Below are 10,445 nucleotides of genomic sequence, written 5' to 3' on the forward strand. Positions count from 1 at the left end.
GCGCCATCCCCCCCGGGAGGCTGTGGTCCTGAAAACGGCGCTGGTTTTACCCGTTGAGCAATGTAGGCAAATGTTTGTTTAGAGAACGTGAATAGTCATTTTAAAAAAAAAAGGAACCATTTTGTTTCGATCAGCTGAGCATCAGCTGTTAGCCGCTCAGGCATTTTCGAGCTTGGAAGGGAATATCAGACATTTTGTTCCATCTCCTGAGTAAAACAGATTATTACTGTAATAAAAGCGGGTGGTTTGAATTCATCTATGTTCTTGGATCCAGGTTTTTTTCTGAGATTTTATGTAGAAACACATTGCTTCAAGGGTTATTAAACATAAGCCTGACTGTAACGAGTCCGGATAAAAATGTAATGAGTAGCTTAATAGTTTGTTTCATTTTATATACCACCTGGCCAGTTTTATTCTAAACTTGCTGGATTTTACTCTAAAATGTCAAAATTCCAGCCCCCTATAGTAGTAAGTGACTTATTTATAAAAGACGCCGCTTTTTAACACTGTATTTTTCTACTTAAGTCAGATTTACATTTTAATCATTTAAGAAAATCTCTCATTTGAAACTTCGAACCATGAACATTGAAAGCAGAAATTCCTAAGAGAATGGTTTTAGACCTAATGTAATTCTTCAGCTTTTATGTATTTTACATAATCACCTCTAAAGTCATTGTGAGTGAATTTAAAATTGTAATACATCGAAATGCTGGATTTACTTGGTTCCCAGTACAAGAATGTTAAATGATTTGAAGAAATGTTTCTCAAAGAGGAAAATACAGTCACTAAACATATGAAAAGGCAACCTCTTAGAAAGCAGTGAAATGAAAACCAAAACACATGATCTCTTTTTTCCCCCCCATATACCAAATTGGCAAAAAAACTAAATGTAGAAACTTCAAACGTTGGCGATCATGTGGAACAGCTTTTAGAACTACCGCTTTGGAAGCAGGTTTGACATTCTCTCCTCAAGTGGAAGATGTGCTCCCTGCGAGGCACAGGTTTCTGGACCTGAGCTGCTCAAACCGGAAGGTGCCTGTGGATCCCGGGGACCTTGTTAAGCGCAGATTCTGGTTCAGGGGCCGGCGGGCCCAGAAGGTCCACGTTTTTAGCAAACCCCTAAGTGATGCTCATCTTGTCCCTCTGCACTAGGGGACATGCGTGGAAGAAAGTAATAGTGTTGGTAATTGGACACACACGATGAAACCCTATAAACAGAAAGATAAATACTTTGTGACGTAGTCCGATAATTAACTATGATACAACTGGCATTAATAAAGCTACGTATATTCTAATAGATTGATCTCAGAAACAACATTAAGGGAAAAGCTGATTACAGAAGACATCTATTGATGGGTTGAATTTACAGAACGTTCAAACAGTAGCAAATTATATTGTTCAGGGATATGTCACTAAAAAAAAAAATCAAGGAAATCATAAACAACATTTAGGATAATAGCTACCTGTGAGATAGATGGGTAGAGAGAGGGAATGGCATTCAGTAGGGAGGGGTAAAATATGACCTCAAAGATATTAGTAATTTCCTGTGTCTCAAGCTGCATGTTATGTACATGGGAGTTCATTATATTGGTATTCTGTATACCTCACACATGTTAAAAATAACCTTTTGTTTGTTATTTAATATAATTTTTTAAATTAAAAAAGTACAAGTCTGGGTTCTGCCAATTCTTGGGAGCATAATTATTGATAGCTTATGTATCCTCAAGTTTCATTATCTGTAGAGTGAGGAGATTGAACTAAAAGTTTTTGTACATCTAAAATACTGTGATTTTGCCCATTTTTAGGAATTATAACTGAATTTAGGTCCATTGCCTTATTAGAAAATTTTTTTTCTGGCTTAAATTTTTTCTTATAACACTAGGTTTATTTATTTATTTATTTTTTATCCTCACTTGAGGGTATTTTTCCATTGATTTTTTTTAGAGAAAGTGGAAGAGGGAGGGAAAGACACAGAGAAATATCGCCCTGACCAGGGCCTGGGCCAGGGAGGAGCCTGCAACGGAGGTATGTGCCTTTGACCAGTTACCCTTGACCTGGGATCCTTCCATTTGCAGGCCGACACGCTATCCACTGAGCCAAACTGGCTAAGGCTTTTTTAAAAGAAATGCTAGAATTTCATTATATTAATGAGAAGTGAAAGGAAGAGGGAATTTTAGGTAGGGAAGTTGAAAGCATAAAGAAATTTTTTTTAAAGTCCCAAACCTGACAACCTACTTCCTGGTTTTTAAAAATGATAACCATCTCATGCAGAAGCAAAAATGTCATGACAAGAGTATAGATTGTTGATAGTTTGTGCTGATCCTGGACAGATTTACAAGTGACTCATGATTTTCTATTAATCTTTACAATTTCCTTCTAGATGCCATTCGTGCAATCTTAGTGTACAGTCAAAGTGTAGAAGAACTTCTGAGGCGTAAAAAAGTCCACCGAGATGTCATATTTAAGTACTTGGCATCACAGGGGGTTGTTGTACCTCCAGCTACTGAAAAACACAATCTTGTCCAGCATGCAAAGGATCACTGGAAAAAGCAATTACATCTGAAATTGAAGGAAACACCAGAGCCAGTTAACACCTCTCAGGACATTAGAGACTTTAAACAGGTAAAATTGATCGTATAGTTATAACCTGAACCATAATTCTGTTTCAGACTCTCTAGATAATCCTAGATCTGGTGTAACATGTTGATAATATTTTGATTTTTGAAATAATTTTAGCTTTTCTTCATTTCTACTTTAAAAGAATGCTATTGTAAGCTCTTTCTCATTTTGAAAATGGTCTCTGGTATTAAATTTCAGAAATTCCATGAAAGAAACTTAAATACTTTTTACATTTGGTTTTTAATCTAGAAAAAATTTTGTTGTAATTTCCACTTGCTGACATTGGCTGTTCCTATTCCTTTATATCTTTACTGTACATTTTAGATATTGTGTGAATATTTAAAAGTTGATTGAATGAACCTCTAGGTCATTTGCAGATTTTTAAACTGCACACCACAAACTGAATTAATGAGGTTTTACAGTGAGAGCTATTTCACATTAGGAAAGGATCTTATAAGGTCTTTCTTAATGTACGGAAAAGAACCTTGACTGTTAAATCATAACTGATGTGATTTCAAATTAGGGTCTGCCATATAATAGGTGTGAACTTGTGCAAATAACTTGACATTTTTGAGCCCTGTTTTCTTTTTCTACAAAATGGGCATAAGGATAATATCTATGTCATAAGGCTTGTGAAGATAAAAGTAAATAGCACATACCACAGTGCCCAATATATTCAGTAGCATTGCTCAGTAAATACAAGATTTCATAACATGTAAATGAGATAGTTTTTTTCATAACCTGTGAAACCACTGGCACAATCAAGAGAAAATGCTTATTTAAATCATTATTGATTATTCATGATGATATTTTAAGAGGCTTTTGCGAAAGTCCACGGCCAGCGTGGCTTTCGCTCGTTCAAAGGCTTGGAGGAAGAGCTGATGCACAAATGATACACAAGATGAAATATTATTTTTAATACTGGGGGAAACTAGAGGAAAACTCAACCATAGCAGTCAAATTCTCTCTCACTGCTCCTTTCCCAGCTGCTTTTATTTGCTAGAATACACAATTGCCTTTAGGAATGCAAACAGACATATCAATGGTAACGTTTAGTAAACAGTAAGATTGTCAGGTTTTGGGGGAGTTTGCTTTAGGCCATTGAGTCAGCAGCAGGTAATAAAATGTAGATATTCACCCTGTGAATATCAAAAGGAGTCCTGGTCAGCCTTCTGCCAGACTCCTCACATTTTATATCAGTTACTGTTGATCTTGGTTTCCAGCAGGCTTTGTTAAACCTTAATTTTTTAGCTGGGTTTTTGGATGTTTGAGCTGGGAAATTCTAAAATGGTTTTCCCCTTTTTGCAGAAAGAATTTACTATGCATGATAGGTTCGGTGAGTTTACATGTAGTTCATTTCCCTTGTGCTATAATTAGTACTATATTAAAACCTAGCTCTGAAACAGGCTAGATAGAAGAATAGATACAAGTATTAACCTTGGTTTTATTTTGTATTTATCTTAATCCACAGGAGAAAGAAGATAAAACTGAAAAAGTTGATTTCCGTCGATTAGGAGAAGCATTCTGTCGCTGGTTCTTTGAACTTCTTAATTCTCAGAATCCTTTTTTTGGACCACCTCAAGATGTATGGGGGCCACAGCACTTCTGGCATGATGTCAAGCTTAGGTTTTACTACAACACATCTGAACAAAATGTGACATACTACCATGGAGCAGAAATAGTGAGCCTTCGTCTGCTGTCACTTGTGAAAGAAGAACATCTTTTTCTCAGTCCCAACCTTGATTCCCATGGATTGAAATGCGCTTCTTCTCCCCATGGTTTGGTTATGGTTGGAGTTGCCGGGACTGTCCACCGAGGGAACTCTTGTTTGGGCATTTTTGAACAAATTTTTGGACTCATCCGCTGCCCTTTTGGGGAGAATACTTGGAAAATCAAATTTGTCAACCTGAGGATTATTGGACAGTCTTCCCTTGCTCCTGGAGCATTAATGAAACCAGCTATTACATTTGAACCGAGTGATCTAGAGGCCTTTTATAATGTAATTGTTGTATGTGGTGCCAATGAAGTACAAAGTAATGTAAGGCAGACGGATAGTCGAACTGGAGACCAAGGTTTGTGCAGTGGAAATGAGGCATTGTTGAACAAAAGATAACTGAGTTTAAGTAATCCTCTAAAGCACTGAGCACTGTATGTACGGAGACTATTCCAGATACTACATTGAGATATTTTAGTTGAAATATCTTTTTTGACTACAGACTAATATATGTGAATACTTGCCTCTTTCTACCTGAGCTGCTGCAAAATGTTCTAAGGGCTTAATGCAGTTCAAATAAATCCCACTTTAGATGTTATAAATGTTGTGCCCTAGAAACCAGGTAATATTTTCATTTTACTGAGTAAATGTTCTGCTAATGTGTATACATTTCATGTGGAAAAGGAGTGATGGTGTTCAAGGTTTCCCATAATTTTACAATATTTAAAAAATATGCACTTTAAAAAAATTGCATATTTTAGAGATGTCTAATGTAAAATCAAACTTCTTATTTTAGAAAACATCAGTGACATTCATATGCAAAAAGTTTAATAATATAGCAGGCATAGAAAAATTTACTTTGCCTTTTTAAAATCTGAGGAACCTATTTCAAAGTTATCTACTGTAGTCCAACTTAGATATCTTATAACCTGCAACATTTTCTGAACTATTTTGGACAATGTTAAGTGCTGTTCTCAAATCAGACTTTATTATCTAAGCTCTAACAGTTTTACGGGGCATTTATTGTAACACCATATAAAGGAAACATACTGTAGAAATTTTTGAAAGGTGTGCCCAGTTTCTAACTTTTAATTGAATTACTGTTTTTCCTCTTGCTTGATCTTGGTTGAGGCGACCAAAAAATAAAAATAAAATTATAATGTAAGCATATACTCCCTCATCATAAATTAAAATTATTAGGATTTTTTTCACCTGTAAACTTACTTGTTTTACTAGGATTGAGTTATGCAGGTTAAGTTGCCAAATTAATTACATAGTTGCTTTAAAATTTAAATTTCTCATCACCCAGCAGCTACTTGCTGATACTGGATTTAATTTGTAATTTTAATTTTCAAATGGAAAAAATTCAACTGGGAAATGCTGTGATGTTGTATTGTACATGTTAACTTTTTACCTTTAACTCTGCTCATGATCATCTGGGTGACTGAAAATAATTTTGGAAGCAGGAGGAAAGAACTCTTTTTTGTTTTTTTAATGCCATCCCTCTTATGAGGAGTACAGATTGATATGTCCTAAAATAAAAACTTAAAAAAGGAGGGAAACTCTTTTGTCTGTTATTAGAACAGTGTATTATTTAGATTTAAAGCCAATTTTATTTTTATCTAAGTTGGAAGTATTATAACATGTAATCGATAAATATCCTAAGTAAAGGATAAATTAAAAACTATTCCCATCATTTTCTTTGTGCTGTTGATGTCAAGTACTGCAAAAAATATAACTATAGATGCTTAAGATAGACAGAAACTGCCTCTAATACTGAATTTTTGAATTTGTGTAATGCTCCAGTAAAACTGCAGTCTCTGCATGTTTGTTTTAATCACCCTTAAAAATTCAAAATCTTCCTGATAGACTAAATCTCTTGAAGATTGGAGTTATATTTCCTGTGAATCCACAGCTGGGCACATCTATAGGACCTAATGTTGAACGGAATGGGTGAAAGGGTGACCAAAAGAAGCTTCTGTGTCTAGACTTTTATCTTTGGTGATTGTTATCAGTGGTAGCTTTTTGATCATATGGTCTGTTTGAGTTGTATATGTGGATACACGGAAACTCTTAGGCCCCAAACTAACTCAGTTTTGGGGAATATTTTAACTTTCATTTAAATTTTGATGAATTTCAGAAGCCCCAGATCAGAGTGGGATATACTAAGAGGGCTCTAAAACTACCTAGAAACTGTTATAGGGGAAGTGGATACTTCCCGGTTTGGAGGAGGCAGGCTGGGAGAAATTGAAACTTGTTCAGTAAGCTTAAAACTTGGTCAGGCCTCTAAGAAGGTTCAGAAGCACAGTGCAGATTAATGCTCCTTTTATACCACCCATTGACCTGTTTATGTTAGCGAATGACACAGACCCCTACCCCAGCCTGTGTCTCTTGCTTTATTACATTTCGCTGGTATTTGGAATGTCTGGAGGCAAGTGGTAAAGAATAAAACATTCTGCACATAATTTATAGTAACTGAGTGGTCAAACCATGGGACCTTATGGGTTTTATTTACTGTAGGCTGATTTGCTGAAACTTAATAATGGTATACATCAAATATTCTTTTTTTGTGAAAATAAAAAAAATCTTAAAGTACTAGTCATATCAGGATATTTTATTAGTATCTAGAATGCCCCTCCCCCAAAAAACCTATTTCATGTGTCTCATTAACAATAGCAATTAGAAAAAAAAGCCACTGCAAATAGCAAACTCAAGTCAGGAAAATGTTCCAGAGTTTTCAGAAAAGTAACATTTTTATGCTGAAGAAAGGCTAGTTACTTAGTCCCAGTAAGAAATTGTGATAACACCAGAAAAGGATTTAAAGAATAGTGGTTTAATTTTTAAAATAGCTAATCAGAAATGTGTTTTAACAAAATGGCTCTTGTGGCTAAGTAGATCATAAAAATGAATGAAAACCATACTTCAACATTTTTCTTAATATCTATTTTCACAAATGCAAATGCCCTTTTCTTCACTGGTTTTTAATTTGGGTTATGGGTGGTAGTCATTGACTTTTTGAAAAATGAAAGCTATGTTCCCTCTCCCCAGAAAAAGTATGTTTGCACGTAATATTACAATTGTTGCATATTTCAGAGCTCTTGGATTTCCTTAAAGCACATCTGTGAATCCTGCCGTAATAGCTTTATTCCCCCCCAGACTACTATTCTACTATATTAAACATTAAAATTATTTTTAGAAAATCTGTGCCCTTGCAAGTCCCAAAACTAGAGTACTAAATTTTATAAATGATCTCTAGGCAGTCTGTTAGTTTATGATCATTGTTAAACTTTTGTTGTCAGATTTAAGACAAAACCTGAAATACTGTCAAGTAAAACATAAAAATCAGAATTCATTTAATATAAATTTAATGTACAATGAACATGCTTTGGAGAAAGTGATAAAAATGAAAAGGAAAAGTATTTTTTAAAATCTATTTTCTCAAGACCTTTATAAAAACCATCCTAAGATGTTTATTTAACAATGATTGTATATTGCTAATTCTGATGAAAGATTTAAAAAAATAGGAACATTTCCTCTGAAGGGCCTATATATGTGATCTATTTTTCACCACTTACTCTCCCCTAACCCTATTTATAAGCTTTGTATATAGTCATTTTGCAGATAGCACAGCTGCAGTACTGGAAACAGGATTTTCTGGATCTGGGTTCTCTTTACGTTTATTTGGCATATACTTATTGAGCATCTACAATTTGTAAGTAACTGAATCAAGTGTGAGATAAAGTAATCCATTAGGTTATTTACCTAAATTTATGTTTAATTCAACTCACAATCCCTGTGTTGAGATTTCTTAAGGTGAGAACTATTGTAAGCCCTTTGCAAAAGGATTTGGTGTTAACCTTTTTTTGTGGTCAGAACAACAGGAAACATTTAATTGAAAATTTGAATAGTTATATGGTTCTAGCTAAGTCATACAGGTTTTACCAATACAGAGTATAGGATATTTTGACAGACCACTTTTATTTTAGAATTGTGTCAGTGTCCTGAATCCTGTTAGGTTTATTTTTTCTAGTTTGAACCTTTCCACTAGTCTTTCAGTAAAAAGTGTTAAAATTGAATGTAATATTTGCTGTGAGTTATAATGTACCTCAAAAAATTAATCCAGAAACTCCAGAATTACTTAAAGAATTTAGTACCTCCTAACTTCCGTTCCAAGTATTGCCAAATTTAATATCCCTTTTTAGTGAGTCATTTAGTGAGGATTCTTTGGTTAGTAGTTTTCATTTTCAGTTTTTAGATCATCTCAGTCTCATGTGAAATTACATTTGAATTAATTGAATTAAGGATTAAAGGAATGCCCTACTGCACACTGCCAACTGTGATAATCTGATGTTTTCTAAACAAAAAATTAATATGCACTTAGGAAAGCCATTTTTAGTTGCACAAGTTTTCAGTATTCTTTTTCATCTCCCATCTTTTACTATACTAATGGATAGTATCAACACTTAATTGTCTCAAACTGTTACATGTAAGTTACTTTTGCCTCCTACATAGATGGTAAATTCTTACTTATTTCACAATCTTCTTTTCTTATTTATTTCACAGTCTTTTCCCTTGTGTCTGGTGATTCTTATTTATTTCACAATCTTCTTTTCCCCTGTGCCTTACAGGATATATATGCTAAATTGTGGATGCTTAATATACTGGCTACTTTTCTGGGCACATTGTGTTTATTAACTCATTTTATCTTTGGGACAGCTAAATGAGGTAGATACTATTATACTTCTTTTACCAAAAAACAGGGTTGAGTAATTTCTTAGCTTTTAGAGCTAATGGTAGAGCCTAGACTTAAACTCAGGTATTACAGCCTGAGAGCCTTGTGGTAACTACTACACTGTATTGCCTCTTATATGTAGTAAGGTTTTGATGAGTCCTTTTTTGACTGCTTATCATTTGCTGGCACTTAATTGCCTTTACTTTATATTGTTTATCTAAATACAGAATGGGAGTGTCAATGCAAATTTTATCATCTTTTAATTACACATTTTAAGTTGCTCCTTTAGTTATTTAAAACCACTGTGACAATATTACCTATGGAAAAGAATAAAAGTAATTGGGTAATATAAAAATATACATAACTATATATATCAAATTTCTTGAACTCATTGTCATACCACAATCTCTAGTCCTCTTCCCTACCTATTAATGATACCATTGTGCTTTCAGCCTCAACAATTAGTCTGTTTCACTAGTTCAATTTCTTGCCATGTCTGGATATAAGATATCCACAGTATTGTTTTCTATTTCAGCTGCTGCTATAATTAGATTCTCTTTACATAAACCTAGACTTATTTTAATTTATTTTTTGCTTTAATATTTCTTACATGTTTGTGACACTAAAATTCCCTTAAGTACAGCTTTTGTCATGTCTTTCATGCTTAGAACTTTCAGTGGTGGTTCATTACCTTCAAAATAAAGACCAGATTTCATAATCCGGTTTTCACCACTATCTAGGTTTGATTCCATTCATTTTCACACATTGTTTGATCCAACATCTACTAGTGTGTGTAGTCATTATACTTACTTATCCTGTTTATTGGAAAGTAAACAAAATTGTAGAGTCTTATTTTGTTGTTGCAGTCTGATAATATATTATAGAAAGAAAAGAATTATGATTGAAATGGAGTTTAACAATTGGAAATGCCAATAAGTAGCATTTTTTCTATTTAGGAATTCTATGTACATCATTGTCTAGAATAATCTTTCTCCAGCTTTTTGCATGGCTACTTTATTTTCATTTTGGGGGTTTGGCTTAAATGTTTCCTCTTCTCAGACCAAGTGGACCTTCTTGTTAATATTTATCAGAGCACCTTGTTTGTTTGTCTTACCACTTAAATACTGTTAATTTACTGATTTATTAGTCACTAGATTTTAAACTGAGAGCAAGGACTGGAACTGTTTCACTTTCATTGCTTCCACTACTTTGCACACAGACTAAGTATTCAATATTTATTAAAAATATAAATAAGGGAACAAACGCTACTGTTTATTCAGGGCCTTATATATTCCTAGTGTTTTGCCTAGCTGCTAAAGACAATGTCTAGCATATATATTACATGCTCAGTAAATATTTGTTTAATGAATAAAGCCAGAG

The 10,445-nt window shown here is 34.0% G+C and overlaps 1 protein-coding gene across 1 annotated transcript in view; it reads left to right on the forward strand.

The window, feature by feature from the left end:
* The window catches only part of LOC102243974 (chromosome unknown open reading frame, human C3orf38), an 8,140-nt gene extending 2,111 nt beyond the window's left edge, over positions 1-6,029 (forward strand). Inside the window, exons 3-4 of the mRNA XM_005878107.2 lie at positions 2,381-2,622; positions 4,091-6,029. Coding sequence (XP_005878169.1) covers positions 2,381-2,622; positions 4,091-4,732 — 884 coding nt within the window. The 3' untranslated portion in view covers positions 4,733-6,029. The remainder of the gene's footprint in view (positions 1-2,380; positions 2,623-4,090) is intronic.
* Positions 6,030-10,445: the final 4,416 nt, after the last annotated feature.

This window comes from Myotis brandtii, unplaced genomic scaffold (genome assembly GCF_000412655.1).
Source record: "Myotis brandtii unplaced genomic scaffold, ASM41265v1 scaffold546, whole genome shotgun sequence".
Taxonomy (NCBI): domain Eukaryota; kingdom Metazoa; phylum Chordata; class Mammalia; order Chiroptera; family Vespertilionidae; genus Myotis; species Myotis brandtii.